The 18961-nt window shown below is 34.9% G+C and overlaps 2 protein-coding genes across 6 annotated transcripts; both read left to right on the top strand.

Moving 5' to 3' along the window:
- On the top strand, nt 1–13635 carry LOC105792217 (lysine-specific demethylase JMJ17). Of its 3 annotated transcripts, XM_012620677.2 has the most exons (34): nt 1–156; nt 303–1655; nt 2275–2332; nt 2647–2769; nt 3237–3294; nt 3404–3540; nt 3848–4009; nt 4117–4203; nt 4678–4860; nt 5604–5756; nt 5854–6039; nt 6113–6178; nt 6298–6393; nt 6484–6570; nt 6688–6804; nt 6887–7094; nt 7180–7244; nt 7357–7415; nt 7520–7651; nt 7745–7904; nt 7983–8318; nt 8572–8754; nt 8958–9019; nt 9809–9887; nt 10271–10420; nt 10507–10640; nt 10791–10905; nt 10984–11057; nt 11568–11715; nt 11876–12037; nt 12637–12732; nt 12822–12917; nt 13009–13214; nt 13288–13635. In XM_012620677.2, the coding sequence occupies exons 2-34, from the start codon at nt 334–336 to the stop codon at nt 13517–13519; spliced, it is 5532 nt and encodes a 1843-aa protein (XP_012476131.1). In that variant the 5' UTR covers nt 1–156; nt 303–333; the 3' UTR covers nt 13520–13635. The 3 variants fall into 3 exon arrangements, with proteins under 3 accessions (XP_012476131.1, XP_052490209.1, XP_052490208.1); XM_052634249.1 differs by having other exon boundaries at nt 74–1655; nt 3851–4009; XM_052634248.1 differs by having other exon boundaries at nt 74–1655.
- On the top strand, nt 13624–18369 carry LOC105792215 (uncharacterized). Of its 3 annotated transcripts, XM_052634250.1 has the most exons (9): nt 13624–13769; nt 13902–14022; nt 15444–15565; nt 15751–15893; nt 16097–16154; nt 17025–17093; nt 17178–17273; nt 17581–17670; nt 18079–18369. In XM_052634250.1, the coding sequence occupies exons 2-9, from the start codon at nt 13965–13967 to the stop codon at nt 18115–18117; spliced, it is 675 nt and encodes a 224-aa protein (XP_052490210.1). In that variant the 5' UTR covers nt 13624–13769; nt 13902–13964; the 3' UTR covers nt 18118–18369. The 3 variants fall into 3 exon arrangements, with proteins under 3 accessions (XP_052490210.1, XP_052490211.1, XP_012476129.1); XM_052634251.1 differs by lacking the exons at nt 13624–13769; nt 13902–14022 and having other exon boundaries at nt 15301–15565; nt 15713–15893; XM_012620675.2 differs by lacking the exons at nt 13624–13769; nt 13902–14022 and having other exon boundaries at nt 15304–15565; nt 15737–15893.
- Nucleotides 18370–18961: the final 592 nt, after the last annotated feature.

Below are 18961 nucleotides of genomic sequence, written 5' to 3'. Positions count from 1 at the left end.
TGATTCTAAAGTAAAATCACTATCCCTTCCTTTTATAAAATAAATAACAAACTTTTCATTTTTATTTTAGAACCAAATCTCCCACGAAACTCTCAGTCTTTCGTCTTTTCTTTTTATCTCTCACTAACAAAGACCACCTCACAATCTCCGCTAAAGGTACGCTTGAAACCCTAGAAAATCTTACTCAAAAATTTTAATTTGTCTATTACTTATATTTGAAGCAAAGGGTTTGTTACTGTTAATTATTGTTTGTCAAAAACATTTATGTGATCATATTTATATGTGCATGGTGTTTTGTATAGATTGTATGTATAGGTTGGAGTGGTGGTGGTGATGGGGAAGGGGAGACCTAGGGCAGTTGAAACAGGTCAAAATTTGACTGTTTCATCTACTGGGTCATTGAATATACAGTCGGGGCCGGTTTATTACCCTAGTGAAGAGGAATTTAGGGACCCATTAGGGTATATTTATAAGATCAGGCCTGAGGCTGAGCCATATGGGATTTGTAAGATTGTTCCCCCTAAAACTTGGAACCCTCCATTTTCGTTGAACCTGGATTCTTTTACTTTTCCTACCAAAACACAAGCAATTCATCAGTTGCAGGCACGGCCTGCTTCGTGTGATTCAAAGACTTTCGAGTTAGAGTATAATAGGTTTTTAGAAGGACATTGTGGTAAGAAGTTGAAGAAGAGGGTGATTTTTGAAGGGGAGGAGTTGGATTTGTGTAAATTGTTTAATGCAGTGAGGAGGTATGGGGGCTATGATAAGGTCGTGAAGGGGAAAAAGTGGGGGGAGGTTTTTAGGTTTGTGAGGTCAGGGAAGAAGATTTCGGAGTGTGCTAAGCATGTTTTATGTCAGTTGTATAGAGAGCATTTGTATGATTATGAAGGTTATTATAACCGGTTGAATCGGGAGAGGGCGAAGAGTTATAAGAGAGGCATTAATGAGGATGCAAAGAATGAAAAGAAGGCTAAAATTTATAGCTCCAAGAGGAGACGGAAGAATAGTGACCATCGGAATGTTAAGGTCTGCAAGGTGGAGGAGGAAGATCATGATCAGATATGTGAGCAATGCAGAAGTGGGTTACATGGGGAAGTGATGCTACTATGTGATAGATGTAATAAGGGGTGGCATATATATTGTCTGTCACCACCGTTGAAGCAGGTCCCACCAGGTAACTGGTATTGCTTTGAGTGCCTGAATTCTGACAAAGATAGTTTTGGTTTTATTCCTGGAAAACAATTTACATTGGAAGCTTTTAGGCGCTTGGCTGATCGAGCCAATAAGAAATGGTTTGGATCAGGATGTGCTTCGAGAGTACAGATAGAGAAAAAGTTTTGGGAGATCGTGGAGGGTTTGGCAGGTGATGTGGAAGTTATGTATGGCAGTGACCTGGATACTTCTGTTCATGGGAGTGGTTTTCCACGTGTAAATGACCAGAGGCCAGAATCTGTTGAGCCTAAAGCATGGGATGAATACTGTAAGAGTCCGTGGAATCTCAATAACTTGCCCAAGCTGAAAGGTTCAATGCTGAGGGCTGTTCATCATAACATTACTGGTGTCATGGTTCCCTGGCTGTATATTGGAATGCTGTTCTCAGCTTTCTGCTGGCATTTTGAAGATCATTGTTTTTATTCAATGAATTACCTTCACTGGTATGTTTCTTTTAATGTCTCATGCTCTATTTTTTTCAGTAGATCATGTTGACATTGTTGTTACTGCTTTTGAGGTTTGACCAGGACATGATTTGTGCAATTATGTAATAAAAATTGTCTGGGCAATGGGCATTCATATTACTAGACCATATACTTTATAGCAAGTCAAAAATATTTCAGATGCATTTCATTAGAGGATGAATGGTTAATATCTGGTTGATGGTTCAGAACCTCAGATTGTCTCTGCATTAGAGGCTGGACATGTCTCTATTACCTTGGTCAGTTTTACTCAATGCATCTATAATCTCTGGTCAATTTACAACTTATTATGCTTCTCATCTAGGAATTTTCTGTTTAGGTTCCTTTATAGGCGATCAAGACATTACCAAGGACTGTGAAGAATATTTAAGTAATAATATAACTAATTCAGTTGCATATCTTTCAATTTACCTGTTTGATATTGACATATCTTATTGAAAGAGGACATAATAGATAAAATACATTTATATTTTCTTAATCTTCTGATGGTTTTATTGATCTGTGCCTCTATTATGTTTTATAGAGTACATGCATAAAAATTTCATTTGTGACATTTGATGGTTATATTTTGTGTTTGCAGGGGAGAGCCTAAATGTTGGTACAGTGTCCCTGGTAGTGAAGCTAGTGCTTTTGAGAAGGTAGTCTTTTATATATTAATGTAATACATTGCACTTTGACATGTGCGTCCTGTCAAGCCTCTTATACCTTTTAACGATTATTTTCGAATTTTTTTTCCTTATGTGATATAATAGATATCTAACTTCTAATTACTTTTTTGTTTGCAATATGGTTTTGCCTGTTTTGCTTTTCTTTTTAGTGGATTTTTTGTGTTTTTGAGTAGCATAGCTGATGCATTCATGGTTCCTCTCTGGCATTTCATGTCTTTGAGTATTATTAGTCTCTCTTGTTTTTTAAAAGTATGTCTGCAGCTGAGATGTTCCGTTTGTTGTAGGTGATGCGGGATTGTCTCCCTGATCTGTTTGATGCACAACCTGACTTGCTGTTTCAGCTTGTTACCATGTTAAATCCTTCTGTCTTGCGAGAAAATGGTGTCCCAGTCTACAGTGTGCTACAGGTTTTCCTTTATTATTTTGACTTCTTTTATAATTTAATGAAGAAAATTGTTCAACTTTATGTTTGCTAAACTATATTGATTTCTTATAACTCGGCATGCTAAGCTGGATGTTTGCAATCCATTGGTATATGGAAGTTTGTTGTTTCTGCATCTATATTTGGTTAAATATGTATGAATTTCCTAGTGAACTTTGAGTTGACTGTTTGATGTATTTATTTCAAATAATTGTTGTTTTGGTCTGGTTAAAAGGTGCCTGTAGGCTCTGGTTAAGGGCATTTAAATTCTATTTTGAGAAAGGTTTTTGCATTTAATGCCTTATTCTCACAGAATCAAGGTGGGACATGTGTTAATTACACATATGTTTTTGCATAATTATCACCTTATCTATTGCCACTTGGCACTTATTAACCCTTTATGTTTGGTGTATGTTGATAAATTTTGTATGTTGCTTGCTTTCCTTTTCCCAGGAGCCAGGAAATTTTGTCATTACTTTCCCTAGATCTTACCATGGAGGATTCAATTTGGGTAAGTTGTCATAATTTTATGGGCTAGTTATGTCTCAATTTAATGGTAGGTTTGGTGTGTCTAAACTTGTAAAGAATCATTCGCACTGAACTTTGCTTTGTCTTCTCAGGTTTAAATTGTGCAGAGGCAGTAAATTTTGCTCCTGCTGATTGGTTACCACATGGTGGGTCTGGGGCAGAGCTGTATCAGTTGTATCGTAAAGCTCCAGTTTTATCTCATGAGGAGCTTCTTTGTGTGGTAGCCAAGGTATGATTAATTGACTTTCCTTATCAATTATTCATTAATTCAAGAATCACTGTCATTAAACGTGACAGTTTAACGTTCTTTTGCAATTTTGTTATAAATAAAACCAAGACGAATGTGAAGGTTCGGGCCGATGGTAAATCAATCCTCTGTTGAATCTGATGTCAGATTCAAATAATTTGTAATTTTTTTATTGCAAACATTTTGGTTAGCAGAGTGATTGGGATATATGACTGATGTTTAATTTATCCCAAGTTGAATGTAGATGTCAGGGCTAAAATGGTTCCTAATTTCTATTGCGTTTGTTTAGCAGAGTGATTGGGATAAAAATGCATCAACTTATTTGAGAAAAGAATTGCTCAGAATGTATAAGAAAGAAAGGACATTTAGGGAGAGGCTTTGGCTAAGTGGCATAACAAGATCATCTCCCATGTCTCCTCGGAGATCTCCTGAATTTGTGGGCACAGAAGAGGTAATATTTGTGGATGGAGAAAAATTCTGGCTTGACTTATTTATTTTCGTAGCATTCATAACAAGATAATGCTTGATCATGACAATACTTCCTGGTGGCTTTTGTAGGATCCAACATGCATTATATGCAAGCAGTATTTGTATCTTTCTGCTGTTGTTTGCCGCTGCAGGCCATCTGCTTTTGTCTGCCTGGAGGTAATTTAAGCTTAGTGATAAGTTCTGATCTTAGTTCATTTGCATCCCCTTTACATTGAAATTCTTGAAAATTGATTTTTTAAATTGTTATTGCTTTTGGCAAAAAAGAAATGTTGTTGCTTTTCCTCCTTCTGAAATTCACTATCTATGTACTTTTGAAAGAGAAATTGGGGTGCATAGGTTTTTTTCCCAATTATATTTGCCCTTATTTATTGAGGCTGTTTACCTGATGCCTGATTACTGGGAACGTTATGGATATAAATGCCGTGTATTTTCTATATTATGAATTTTTAATAATACAAAGTATTCTGTTGGTGTTCTAGCCATCCAGTGTTACTGCTTCCTTTTGAGGCTACTTCTTGAAATGAATTTGATTTTGCTGATGAAGGTTGTTTTGAGGCTAATTCCTTTTATTCTGATTTTGCTGACTACCCTTTTCTTTTTCTTTTATTATTATTATTTTTTATCATGCAGCATTGGGAGCACCTCTGCGAGTGCAAATCCAGTAAACATCGTCTTCTATATCGTCATACTCTGGCAGTATTGGCTGATTTGGTGCTTATAGTGGACAAGCATGAGTCGGAGGAGATGCCACCAAGTGATAGTTTACTTGGGAATATCTCATCTTCCAGTGAATTGAATTCTTTAAAAAAGAAGGTTTAATGAATTTCCTTTGGATATTTGTCAAAAATATCTCTTACTCTTATTTTTTAGCTTTTGATGAGGTTTTGTTTGGACCATGCTTTTTCACCCTTTCATTCAGTTATAAAGTAACATGAATGTGGAGTAGCTTTAATTTAATAATTTTGATAGCTGTATTGATTTGATTTATGGTGGTTGAGGGGAAATTAATAGTCAATAATAGTCAAAGAGTGCTATTGCTGAATATTAGTTTCTTGTTTCTTGTGTATTGCTTCTTGACATACTCTGGTTTGATCAGTGAATTTAGCTTGTGGTTTTTTTGTGATTCCTATGGCTCATGTTCCTGAGTTACCACTAATACTATGACCTGAGTGAAGGCTCTTCAAACTGGTTCAGAAATGGATCTACCTAGCCTTCTGATTTGTGAAAACTCATTAGTAAGGCCTTCTGCCATATTTTACTCTATTCCCTCTAATACTATAATGTCCTATCTAATGATACTCCTCACTTTTTCTGGTGGTTGAAGTTTTAGATGTATTGCCCATTGGGTGATTTCTTTCTGATGCAGTTTGCCCTGAAATCTTCTATATAGAGACACAAATTCTTACTGAAATTGTTCTTCTTTAGTGTATTTCACTAACAAGCGAATGATCTCTGGATGTCAACACTTTGCAATCTAGTGATTTTCTATTTATGATGGGATGTATATCTTTTTGAAGATAGATAACTGAACTAATTGAATAATTAAATGCATGTAGGTGAAAGGTGCCCATGTTACTCATGCTCAACTTGCAGAGCAATGGCTTTCACAGGCGTGTAAGATTTTTCAGGGTCCTTTTTCAGGTGATGCATATGCTACTCTGTTGAAGGAAGCTGAACAGTTTCTCTGGGCTGGTGCCGAGATGGATTCCGTAAGCTTCAAGCCTAATTTGTTTCATTCTTGTAGTGCTTATCCTTCTGCATAGTATTATGATTGTAACTGATGTAACTATTTTTCATGTACTATAGGTACGCGATGTGGTGAAGAATCTGACTGCAGCTCGGAAATGGGTGCAAGGAATAAGAGACTGTCTTTCTAAAATTGAAAATTGGTCTGCTGGAGGTGATTTTGAGAAAGTGGCACATAAACGGGTTAAGAAATTGCTTAGTGTTGATCCTGTGCCCTGTAATGAGCCCGGATATCATAAGTTGAAGGTACAACAGTGTAGCATTGCTGAATCTCTTCTTTTGTCTCTGTCTGAGAACTCTTACAACTGTTTTTGTGCAGCATTGCGCCGAAGAGGCCAATTTGTTGGTTCATGATATTGATGCTGCTTTATCAACATTCTCTAAGGTATCTCTTGAGATGCCTCTACTTCTTATATCAATCACTTAAAGTTAACATTTTTTATTATCTGGAGAGCTTATTGCTTGGACTGGATTCTCTCTCATCAATTATTTCGGGTCTTGCAGCTTGATGAGTTGGAGTTGTTGTATTCAAGGGCTTGCAGCTCATCAATACATGTAGAACAAATTCTGAAGTTATCACAAAAAATCTCTTTGGTGAAGGTATATCTTTTTAAGATTCACAATATATATTTGTTGTTTATGAATGTCTATTGTCATGCCTGATTCGCTTTCATCATTGATGTCCTCTAGGTATGGATAGACAATGCAAGAAAAGCCATCTCCAATGAACAGCCAGCAGCAGTTGAGGTTGACATTCTTTACAAGTTAAAAACAGAGGTGATTGAATTTCTTTACCTTGTAAAATAGCTCTCTTCTTTGAAGAAAAGAGACCTGAGAATATGGTTGATGTTTTCTTTTTATTATATATTTGATATTCCATCATTATTTTGATAGATATTGGAGCTTCAGGTCCAAGTTCAGGAAAAAGAAATGATTTTTGATCTTGTAAGCCAGGCTGAATCATGTCAAGCCCGGTGTAGATCTTTATTGAGTGGTTCTGTTACTCTAAAGGTAGTCACTTTACTCTCATTTGTCCACTTATGCATCTGCTTGAATATTTAAGAACTTGTACTTTGAACTCTTAATTGTGCAGGATGTGGAAGTGCTTCTTCAAGAAATGGCAAGTTTCAGTGTTAACATACCAGAGTTGGCACTTCTGAAGCAATACCAGATTGATGCTTCTTTGTGGATCACAAAGTTAAATGATATTATGATAAATATCCATCAGAGAGAGGATCAACAAAGTGTTATTAATGAATTAAATCGTATTTTAGTAGATGGAGAATCACTGAAGATTCAAGGTTCTTCCAACAGCTATATATAAATGTTATTTGGTGATTTTTTGGACATATTTTTTGTTATTGATTTTTCTTTTCCTCGGAACAGTTGATGAGTTGTCACTTGTGAAGATTGAGTTGAAGAAGGCTTGTTGCAGGGAAAAGGCAATAAAGGTAATGATGTCCTTTTTCTTTCAGCTATTACATGTTAGTTTTTCAGAATGCATGCATATATTACATTTATATAATTCACTAATATTTACACCGTATATTATTATTTATTTAGGCACGCAATTCAAAAATGGCTTTGGACTTTCTTCAGCAACTGTTGGCAGATGCTGTTATGTAATGCTTTCTCTCCATTTGTCTCACAACTCATGTTACTGAGTGTTGTCTTTGTTACATTTCTTGTTACTCCTAAAAGTCTCATTCTGAGTTTCCTGTTTCAGTTTGCAAATTGAGAGAGAGGATTTATTTATTAGTTTGTCTAGAGAACTTGCTGGTGCTCTGCAGTGGGAAGAAAGAGCTAAGGATATACTTGCTTGCAAGGCTCAGATGTCTGAATTTGAGGATCTTATAAGGTTTGACGACCAGTTGCTATCATCTTTCACCTCACTGAGTTCTATATTTTGTTCTGTTGTTGTGTATGATGATACTGAATTTGATCTTTTTAGGATGTCGGAGGACATAGTTGCTATAATGCCTTCTTTAGGTGATGTCAAAGCCGCAATATTGGTGGCAAACTCATGGTTAAATAATAGCAAGCCATTTTTAGAACCTGATTTGTCTGGCTCATCTACATCTCGTTCTTTGCTGAAACTTGATGATCTGAAGGTTCATATTGCTCCTTCATTTGCTATGTCTGCTGAAGTCATTGAAACAAATTTGAGAAGTTTGTTTTATATTTTTCAGGAGTTGGTTTCTGAGTCAAGATTTCTGAAGATAACTTTTAAGCAACAAAATGTGCTTGAAACAATTTTGGAAAATAGCAAGAGATGGCAGCATGATGCCTATTCCCTACTGCAAGATGTGGAGTGCCTGTATAGTGTGACTGACATTGGTGATGGCAGGAGCAATGATCTTATTTTGAAAATTGAACATATTGTTAACTTGATAGAATCTGTCTCAAAAGCTGGTTTATCTTTTGGACTGGATTTTCCTGAGATTCCAAAGCTTCAAAATGCTTGTTCAACGCTGCATTGGTGCAATAAAGTTCTTTCTTTCTGCTATTTGATGCCTTCTTATGAGGTAACAATTCTAAGTATTTTGTTTCACTTTTTTGATGCTTTGCTTTGCATGGTCTAGTTGCTTAGAAAATTGAATAATTTAAACTAGACCTTGTTTGCTTTGTTCTGATTTTTGTGTTTTCTCTTCTATCCCCCTGGCCCCCAACCGAAAGAAAGAAAAATGATGCATCTTCTTTAATTTTTTCTTGCTTACAAATATTCTGGAGCGCTTAATTCTTATCAAATCTATGATGGGCGTTATTTCTGTTTCACAGGATGTTGAGAGTTTGATGAATATCTCGGAGCAGCTTTCTATTATGCATTCTTCATGTAATTTGTTGAGCTCCTTAATTTTTGGAGCGAAATGGCTTAAGAAGGTTTCAGAGGTGATTTCCGCACCTGTGAAGTGTAATGCATGCAAATTGACTGATGCTGAAGAAATGCTTGCTGCATATCAGGTATTTTTTTTTATCCTTGTTCCTTTCTGTGCTTGTAGGAATTTAAAGCTTCCACATGCACCTTCTGGATTTGGGATGGTTATTTCACTTATAATGTTATTAGAACTTCGTTTATTCTATCAAAAAAAAAAAAAAACCTCGTTTATTCTATCAAAAAAAAAAAACCCCCTTCCATTTAGAATTTATTTTTGTCTCCGATGCAGGATATTAGTGTTGCCTTCCCAATGATGGTTGCACAACTTACAGAGGCTACCTGCAAACATAGGTCAGTCTATTGAATGTTTAACAACTTTCTATTTGACTGACACATCTTTCTTTTGGAATTGGTTTATCCATAGCTTTTTTTTTTCAACTTCTACTCTAGTAGTATAACTACCCAATGCTATGATGAATGATTCAGTATTTTGGGATATAACATATATGGGTCCTTATTTTAAACTTGTTTCTAAATTTAGCTCAAACCTGTGACATCCCTCAGTTTATTTTAAACATATATGGGATATAACATATATGAGTCTGCAAGGTAGTTCAATCAGCCGAGGCTGCATTTCTGAGTTTGCTGTAATTCTGTGCTGCAGCAACAGTTTTTAAAGCTAGTTTCCTGTTTTGACTTCCTTTTCACCTGTTTAATGTCCGGTTCATCCATTTCTTGCTCCAATAAATTCTTAATTGATATTAATGTATAAAACCTTTAAAAAATTAATGTTCTATTACAAAGTAAATATCAAACTTAATTTAAACAAAACAGTAATCAAATACTAAATGCAACACAAAAGGTTAAGGAGTTAGCCAGTTTTAACTCAACAAATGAGACAAAGGTACACCATTTTATAGAGCTATCGTTATTCTTATTTTTCTGATCAAGTTCTTGTTTCCCCACTGAGCTTTTGGTCCACTAAGCTTTTGGTTTGAAGGTGGTAAATGGTGATAATCTGGTTGCATGCATGTGTATGTGCATGATACTTATTGCTGTCAGCTCTTGTATAGCTTTCATCTTGATACCAGAGATGCAATTTATTTTGATTGTTGATCATGTGCTTAACTGTAAATTTAGGTTGTGGCAGGAGCAGGTGCATCAGTTTCTTAGTTTAGAGATGGGGGAGCGATCGTGGTCTCAATTAATGCAGCTTGAGGTATGCCATGGATGGTTCTGGGCAAAAGTTTAGGCATGAACTTTTGATATTACAAATTACTCTTTACAGTTTTCCTGGAGTATTTTGTTAATATTTGCTTCATTTAGTATATTGTGGCATAAGTTACTGCCTGCATTTCCCCCCCCCAATAAATTAAAATAGCAGGTCTATCTGTTAGACTTTTCTTGCTATGATTATGAAAGGAATTGTATTTTACAATGAAATTGTCTGCTCTCTTATCTTTTGTTTCCCAATCCTTTTAGTAAAACCTTACTTTACTTGATAAGTATTTGAAAAATTTGAATGTTCTCTGTGTTGATATGTAATTTATATTGTTTAAGCTTAAAGTTCATGATTTGATTCCCTATGAGCTTCACATGCAGGAGTATGGAAAAGCTTCTTTCTTTACATGTCCAGAGGTAGATATTGTCGTGTCTGAAGTTGAAAAGGTTGAGAAGTGGAAGCAGCGCTGCATGGATGCTGTAAAGACCTTTGCTGGAGATGAGAGCTCCCTGCTCTGTGCCTTGCAGAAGGTTCAGTTAGATAATCCTTATTGTATTTGTAACTTTGGAATAATTTATTATTAGTTAACCCTAAGAATCTTTCTAATGTTCTCCAGATCAAAGAGTCCCTAGATAGATCTCTGTATATATACGAAAAGTCAGAGAGTTGTGGAGGAGTATGTCTCTACATGTGCTGTATGAGTGGTTCTGAGGATTGGGATTTTTTAACATGTTCAACATGCAAGGACTGGTAAGGTCTCTGTTTGGTGTTACAGATTGTTCTCACTTCATCTGTTTCTCACTTTTATTTGATCAAGTTTGAGTTCTTGCCTTATTGTGCATGCTTTATAGTTGATGTGGTCTGTTCTTCTCATCATATTGGTGTCTTTCCTATGAACAGCTACCATTTGCAGTGCCTAGAATATAGAAGAAATAATGCAGAAGAAGCATATACATGCTCATATTGTCAGCTTCTTGTGGGTAGATTAATACCTCCCAATAGATGTGGCTTCTTGGTATGCATTTATATTTGTCCAGATTGTCTTTTTGTAGAAGCTTGTATGTCTGTTAACAGGATCTGTTGCTTGTCACAGAGGCATAATGGCAAGTATTCAGACTTGAAGCTTCTCTCTGATCTTCTCTTTGTTGATGAAAAGTTTTGTGTAAGGTATACAAGCAAAAATTTAAATGCTATTTTGGGGTGTCCAATTTACTATGTGATTAATTTTCAATATGTTTTAATATACTATTGCCTTTTCATCACTTCAAAAGTTCTGGAATTATCAATTATGTTATTGGGTTTCATGTTTATTGTTAAAAAAAAATGCTTGAAACACTTATTGAGATGTTGTAAGAATATTAAATTGAACAAAAGAGTTGCAAGGAGTCGTCGTTCCATGTTCAATCGAGTTACTGTGTTCCTATTTAGGGTTTTGGCGGAAAAAAAGAGCTGGCATGTAGTGAATTTCTTTTTGTTTCATTTTCACCTGAAACTAATTGCTAGTTGCTATTTATGTTTGAGTGTTTTGAAAAACTTGAAGCTCTTGTCTGTCTATACATTCTGCAGAATATGAATGTTATTTTTCTGCAATAATTCTTTTTATCAATCATTTTGATTGTGTTTAGGGATTTAAAAGTTCTGAATACAAATGTTTTGTTGCATTTGGTACTGTTACAGGATTGAAGAAAGAGAGATATTACAGCAAATTGTGGACCAAGCTTATGCTTGCAAAAAGTGTTTGACAGAGATACTGGACTTTGAAATGTCCTGCTATAATAAAGATCAATTTACTGCTGTTGGTAAAAAACTTACTACTGCTTGGAAGGTATCCTCTGTCTTCCCCTTTTCCTCATTCTGCTTTATCATTCTTCATATATATTCTAGGCAGCATATACAGACTTCTTTTGGACATGAAATGATGTTAGGTATTGTTGCTGCCAAACATATTAGGGATCCATCTGAGTTAGTTTGATTTTTGGGTACAGGCCTTTGGAGTGGCAGGTGTATATGATCATCAAAGTTATTGTGATCTTGAGCGGGCATTAGCTAGATTCTCATGGAGATTCCAAGTTGCTAGATTGTTAGATGCTTTAGAGAAGGATTTAGAGAAGCCTTCAGTCCAACAGATTTTTCAGCACCTGAAAGAGGTATGTGCGATTGGCAAAGCTTGGCTTTTGAACCACTTTTTGTTATGGAATCATTTGGAAGAATTTTCCAAGCTAATTGCAATTAGATGGTGCTGATTAGAGTTCTAGACTTGAGCCCTCTGAGATCTACATGATTTCTGCCTCTGTTATTTTGCTTTTCTTACTTAAGGTAAGAAATGCTCATGGCAACAATAGTCCATAGTTATAAAGGCCCTTGTGGTATCTAATATGAGCTGTTTGTCTCTCCCTATCTGCCCATTTCAGATTCTTTCATGATCTTGAAGATATAATCACAGCGTTTTTCTTCTTATCTAAATCATTGTTGATTATCCATTGGTCATTAGATTTTTCCATATTGTCAGTTGGCTTTCAGAAATGATGAACAAATTACCTATGCTGATATGGTATGAACTGTCAAAAGGGAAAGCATTGGTACTGTTTTCATTTTTAGTAGAAATACCACACAACCTAGTTTTGTTTGCATCAAAAGTTCCTCTCAACAAACCAATGATTAGCAGTTTTTCTGGATGTATACGTCATGCATTTCATGAATGCATTTGCATTCTCGTGTGGCGCATCTAAAGATGGTTTTTGAATAGGGAGATGCCATGAACATTTCACCTGAAGATCACTTAATATTGAAGCTTTCGGAATTGAAGGACATTGGATTGCAGTGGGTGGATCGTGCGAAGAAGGTTGGCATCCTTTATTTGTTTGTATGTGGATGCTACTTTTAAATAGATTAGCCATGGCCCTTCAATTAAGGGATCTTTTCTCTTAACAGGTTGCAGCAGATTGTGGGGCACTTGGCTTAGATGGAGTTTTTGAACTTATCACAGAGGGGGAAAGGTTGCCCGTTTGCTTAAAGAAGGAACTCGAGGTATCAAATCGCCTCTTCATACAACTGAACATGTCTGTAAACTTTTTTTTTTAATAAAATATAGTTTGCTTTTGTTGTTTTATTAATGTAGTTGTTAAGAGCCCGAAGTAGGCTTCATTGCATTTGTCGAAAGCCGTATGATGAAAGATCAATGATCGTTTGCGGTCGATGTGATGAGTGGTACCACATAAGATGTGTTAATTTAGTGTTCCCACCAAAGGTTTATATCTGTGCAGCATGTATGCCTGGGACTCAACATTTGGTGTCCTCTTTTGACTCATTGATGGATCATGAAAGGTATGTTAATGGAATATTTAACATCCCCAATACTTGTTCTACATAATCGTTCCGTTTTTTAATGCATTGGCAGATGTACGGTGGAGCCGAAAACCCCATCTCCTCGGCATAAAAAACCAAGAACGGGACCAAAGAAATCGGAGTCTAGTGCCACACAAAAAATGCTGATTGGTGATGAGAATGGGAGTGGGATAGGTCATTTGAGGTGGCGAAATCGGAAGCCTTTTAGGAGAGCAGCGAAGAAGCGCGCTGAGCTTGATAGTCTTACTTCATTTTTCCATAGACCACAACCAATAATCACATAAAAATGATTGTTAGCAAATTAGCAAGTAGCATACATTTCATTGATTCAATTGATTCTTGTGGCTTAAGCCCCTGTAAATTTTGCCAGCCCAATAATCAATTATCTGCAGTTTTCACTCTTGCTTTCTTTGATTCTAATAGTTGACATATTAATTTAATGCAGATTTCAACTTATCTACTCTAGTCCATAAGAATGGCCGGTCATCGTTTAAAATGTCGGGCAAGCTGGGGGATAAAGCATATTGGCCAAAAGTAAATAGGTCCAAATTTTTAGTAGCCAATATGTTATGGGTTAAAACATTCACTGTTAATCTTTCCGTAATTGTTGTTATTTCTGTTGGTTCTGTTTTCTTTAATTGTCGTAATGTAAACGCACCGTTTTAGGGGTCGGATTCATGAGTCAAACGATGCGTATTGGGCCGTATTGGAAAGAATGGCAGTTAACTGATGCCAGCTGTAATTGGTTATTTGTCCCCTTTATCACGAGGAGAGGAGGCAGAAACAGGTATGAAAAGAAAAGAATTATTCTCTCTTTCTCCTCTATCTTTCTAGATTCTTTTTTCTATTTCTGCTAAAATTCTCTACCATTTTCTGGTTCATCACACTATAATTGTTAAATGTATTCATAGTAATCTTTATGAACATTTTCATTTTTTTTGTGAGTATTACTTATGCATAGTAAGTTGATATTGTAATTTTTTTTGAGATGATAAAATTTAATAAATTTGACTAGAATTGTAATTTATTTAAAAGGTCTGAGGATTATATGATTAGATTAAAGTATAGGATTAAATTTGTAATTTATGAATAATATAACCTAACAAAATTGAGTTAAATTTATAAACAAGTGTGAATCGGTAAAAAATAAAATTGAGACAAAACTAGTGATTCAATCATTATTGATTGGTTGTCTAATTCGTTGAATCACTATTCCAGTTTTACACCATTGATGAGTTCCAAAACTACATGGGATAAAAATTCGGATATCATTATATTTGCAAAAAATTATAAATGGTTTTAAAGAAATAAATTTTAAAATATATATTACAATTAAATAAAATTTGAGTTTAAGTTTTAATCTTATAATGGGATTATGTGTATTAAATCAAAGGGTTAATATGTAATTTGCCTTCTGAACTTGTCCAAAAGTATCTAGTTGGTACTGAATTTTCTTTTTAATACTTAGTTGATGCTCGAACTTATATTTTGTTACTCAAGTTGGTACCTCTGTTTTAACACCATTAGTTTGTACCGACGTGGCATTGATAGCCAATCTAGCGGTGACATGTGGCAGCTTCTTTGTATGCCATGTGGCAAGTATAAATTAAAAAAAAATAAAAATCTATAAAAATAAATAATTAACAAAAAGGAATATAAATTTTTGTTGAGGTTCATACTTGATGTGAATTTTTTATAATTAATTTATATATATTTAAAGTTTTTTAATTTTTAAAATTTATATTTGTCACGTGACATATTGAGAGGTTGTCATGTGTCAGCAACATATTGGTTATCAATGCCATGTCAGTATAAGCTAATGATGTTCAAACAGAGGTACCAACCTGAGTAACAAAGTACAAGTTCAGGTACCAATCAAGTCCAAAAAGTTTCAGATAACAACTAAATACTTTTAGATAAATTTAAAGGACAAACTACATATTAACCCTAAATCAAATAAAATTATGAGTAATTTTGGAAAACCACATGTGAAAAATGAATTTGTGTTACTAAAAATTCACTTTTGAAATTACTCATATTTTGAATTTGTTTTACTTACCTCAAATGGGATGGTTATGGAGCATGGTCCGTTTTTATTACAATACCTCTAATGATGGATAATGAAACAGTAACTAAAATGTTATAAAACAATAATATTAATGAGTAAAATGTAATAAATTAAAGTTTTCCTCTTCTATTTTATTGAAGGTAAAAGTGGGTTCTTTAGTCTAGCAGCTAGACCTTACACGAAAGTGTTTCTCTTTGGTGTCTCCTTCAGCAGCTGCAGCTCCAAATTAATCCCCATACAAACTCGCCATTATTATTTTTCTGTAAGTTGAACATTTTGCTCCCTTCCCTTTTCCCCATCCTCTTCTTTTTACTGCTTCGCCCTTCGACTTTCAATTTAGGGGGCGAAGCAACTAACTTCATTAATGCTCTTATAATGTTCGAATAAATGTTTCATTGAATTTTCTTAGTCTTGTGATGCAACGATTTGATAGATAGACAAATGCAGTACGTAAAGCCTTTACACCTATTCCAAAATTTGGTCAAATCAAATGCATCGCAAGGAGGACGGTTGCTTGGTTTAGATGTTGGTGATAAGTATGTTGGATTAGCTGTCTCAGACCTCGATAATAAAATCGCCTCACCTCTAAGGTATATAATTTTCATATGTTGCAGATAGCATTACTCAATGCTAAGTATTTTTCAACTATTTGATCTAATGTTGAAACAATCTTTTAAGGTCTGGGTATAGATATCTCAATATACTTGATATTTAATATCCCTGAGTTATTATTCTTCACGAGATATAGAACCATTAAAAAGCTTGTTTATTTATTTTTAATATATCTGTGCAGTGTTTTGGTTCGGAAGAAGACAAATATTGATCTAGTGGCTCATGATTTTCAAAGCCTGGTGAGGGTGGTTTAATTTGCTTTCTTTGTTGCTGGCCATTAGAATTTAATTGACATAACTTTTGAGAGTATACCTTCCTGATTTTGAAAATAATTTTACCTAGAAAGAGTTAGTCTCATGCTACTTGCTAACCATAGTGAGATAATGCATGTAAATGTTAATGCCCCAAGATATTTTGTTGTTTGTGAGTTAGCAAACAGGATGTTTGGGGTGGAATGTGGTGGAGAAGAAACAAGGGGCCTAGTTTTAAATATTTTTGTGGAATCTGGATCATGTTATTTGATGGGAGGATGTCACTTTGTTTATTTTTCTCTCCCTATCATTTCATGGAGTTGGGGTTGCAGATGTGGACTTGTGTAGGTTTGCTGGGATTATGGAAATTCATTAGTCTCTTTTACTTTTTTTGCTGGACTTGTATTTGATGAAGTTGTCTGTCCCTCTTAGCTTTGTTACATATGTGACTGCTTTTGTGCTGCTACATTGTTTTGTGGAATCTTTTAATCTTTTGATTAATCTTGTATCCCTTTGCTTAATCTTTTGCTTCGAGTGCTCCTTTGTTTCTATATCAAGGAGTCCCATATGTTCCTTCATTAGAAGTATCTAAACAACATAATAATATAGGACTTTTGGGTCAAAACTCATCTAATCAAGCTGCGGAAACATGCCATAACAATTTCACAATTGTATTTTAAGTGAAGTTGGCTTGCTTCTCTCCTTTTTTGTTTTTAATTGTCTATGGATGCACCCATGGAACAACTGGTATGAGAAGAGATATGCATATATCTGAGGCCATGGATGCTGCTGCTTGTTTTTGAACTTTGAGCTATCTACTTTATGACTCTTGATCATTTTTCTCCTGTCTTTATGCAGATCTCTGAACTTTCTCTGGTAGGCTTCGTAGTTGGCTATCCATTTGACAGACAACGACTTGCTCCTGATGTGTGTATTACTATTTCCCTTATGCTCTGTTAGCATAATCTCTTATTTGCTCCCTAAATTTTGTTTTATTATCATTTTAATTAGGCTACACAGGTGAAGCTATTCATTGATGATCTTTCAGAGACGGGAAAACTTGATGGGTTAAAGTTTACGTTCTGGGATGAGCGCTTTACATCAAAGGTAGGTGTTGGTAGTTTTGTGGCTATATCAGAAAAAACTTTAAAAAAATCAATCCAGATAATTCACAATCTTTAACAGAAGTAGATTAGTAAGACTTGAAATACAAGCTTGAGTTTTATTCTCTTTCCTTTTCACATATCTAAATATGTCATCATTAATCCTGGATGCAATCATATACTATTTTCTACATGATTAAATCAGATGAAATGACTGATTTCTATGCCTATGCCTATGCCTTTTGAGAGGGTCACTACTGCGGCATTTCATGGCAAGCAATAACTAATCTCATAGTTTGCATTCTCAACAGAATGTGGAATTGCTGATAAAGCCTTTGAGCTTGCATCCAGTACTAGCAAAAACTGTAGTTGATAAGTTTGCTGCTGTTCAGATTCTTCAGGTATCTTTCTTGCTTTTGGTCCCTTGCAAATTTGTAAGTTCCTCGAGTAATATGTTTAAGCATTAGATTTGTTTAGTTTAAATTTTAAACGTTAAAGCAGTACGAGTCAGTTAAGGTCATAGATAAGGACAGCTACATGTTCGCTTGTTATTGCAAGTTATCATTTTGGTAATGGAGAGAATCCATATTACAATACCATATTCTAAATGCTGACTTGATGATGATGATGATGGGCCTAAACGTTCTTTGGCATGTTAAAATTCCACGATCCTCTTTAGTCAATTTTCTTCTTGTGAGATACTGAACCAATTTATCCGACTTGGTTATGGTCAGTTTTTAAATTTGCTCTTAAAGTTAACCTTTATAAAGAAACTATAAATTTCCATTTTCTGATATTTTCATTTGCAGGCATACCTGGATTATGTGAACAAGAAGGAACGTAGGTGAGATATAACCCTATTGGTATACATCTAGGCGTTATGTCATCTGATTAACACCAGGATCTTAGCTTTGTAAGTGAAAATACTGAAGTAGTTTGGCATTTTGAGAGGAAAATAAAAACCCAATTGTATTGCCAACACTCCAACAAATAGGTCTCAGCCTAGCAAAAAGTAAATGTTACTCTGCTGTTTTTATTTCGACTAAACCTTATTTACTTTGTGGGAACATAGAAGAATTCTTGATATCTTTTGCCATGGAGTTGGGATCTTGTCAGATATTTTTTCATCCATTGCTTTATAACATACTTATCTTCATCGAAGGGTAGCAGGGGCTGCAACATCTTAGAGATGATATTATTTGGGTTTCGGATCTAGTGCTAGCTGGCCTCTTTTAGTACTAATCAAGCCTAACAAATACTTCGTATCCTAATTCCACAGGAGGACAATCTAATCTGGGTGCATGAAAGCACACGAGTATACTTGGTTTTGGTTAGAGTTAGGGGTGAGCGATTGATCCATTTGAGTAAAAAATTTTCGAGTTAGTCAAGTTAATGAGTCTTATTTTATCATCTTTAACTCAGTTTTTTTTTCGAATCGAGTGAAATTGAATTCGAGTCGAGTTAAATCAAATGACATTGTTTGAATTAAATTAAAAATTAAACATGTCAAAATAAAATATTCTTACAACATATCTAATTCCATGTCGAGAATGTAAATTTGAAATCATTTATATCTGAAAACTCTTTCAAATAAAAAGAAGAGAAAAAGAAGAAGATATTTTAGTATGATAAATTTGAATTTGCAATTTATTTGTTTAGGTCCTTAAAATTATTATTTTAAAATTTCTTTAA

Source organism: Gossypium raimondii, chromosome 8 (genome assembly GCF_025698545.1).
Source record: "Gossypium raimondii isolate GPD5lz chromosome 8, ASM2569854v1, whole genome shotgun sequence".
In the NCBI taxonomy this organism is placed as follows: Eukaryota; Viridiplantae; Streptophyta; class Magnoliopsida; order Malvales; family Malvaceae; genus Gossypium; species Gossypium raimondii.
Note: the sequence above shows the minus strand (reverse complement) of the source record. Positions and strands in the feature narration are given on the sequence as shown.

Bases quoted from the DNA above. Each gene is read 5' to 3' on its own strand.
- LOC105792215 (XM_052634250.1), top strand. From the start codon at position 13,965: ATGCCAGCTGTAATTGGTTATTTGTCCCCTTTATCACGAGGAGAGGAG. The intron at 17,094-17,177 runs GTGTGTATTACT...CATTTTAATTAG, and splicing joins GACAACGACTTGCTCCTGAT to GCTACACAGGTGAAGCTATT. The intron at 17,671-18,078 runs GTATCTTTCTTG...TTTCATTTGCAG, and splicing joins CTGCTGTTCAGATTCTTCAG to GCATACCTGGATTATGTGAA.
- LOC105792217 (XM_012620677.2), top strand. From the start codon at position 334: ATGGGGAAGGGGAGACCTAGGGCAGTTGAAACAGGTCAAAATTTGACT. The intron at 2,333-2,646 runs GTAGTCTTTTAT...CGTTTGTTGTAG, and splicing joins AAGCTAGTGCTTTTGAGAAG to GTGATGCGGGATTGTCTCCC. The intron at 7,416-7,519 runs GTAATGCTTTCT...TTCCTGTTTCAG, and splicing joins CTGTTGGCAGATGCTGTTAT to TTTGCAAATTGAGAGAGAGG.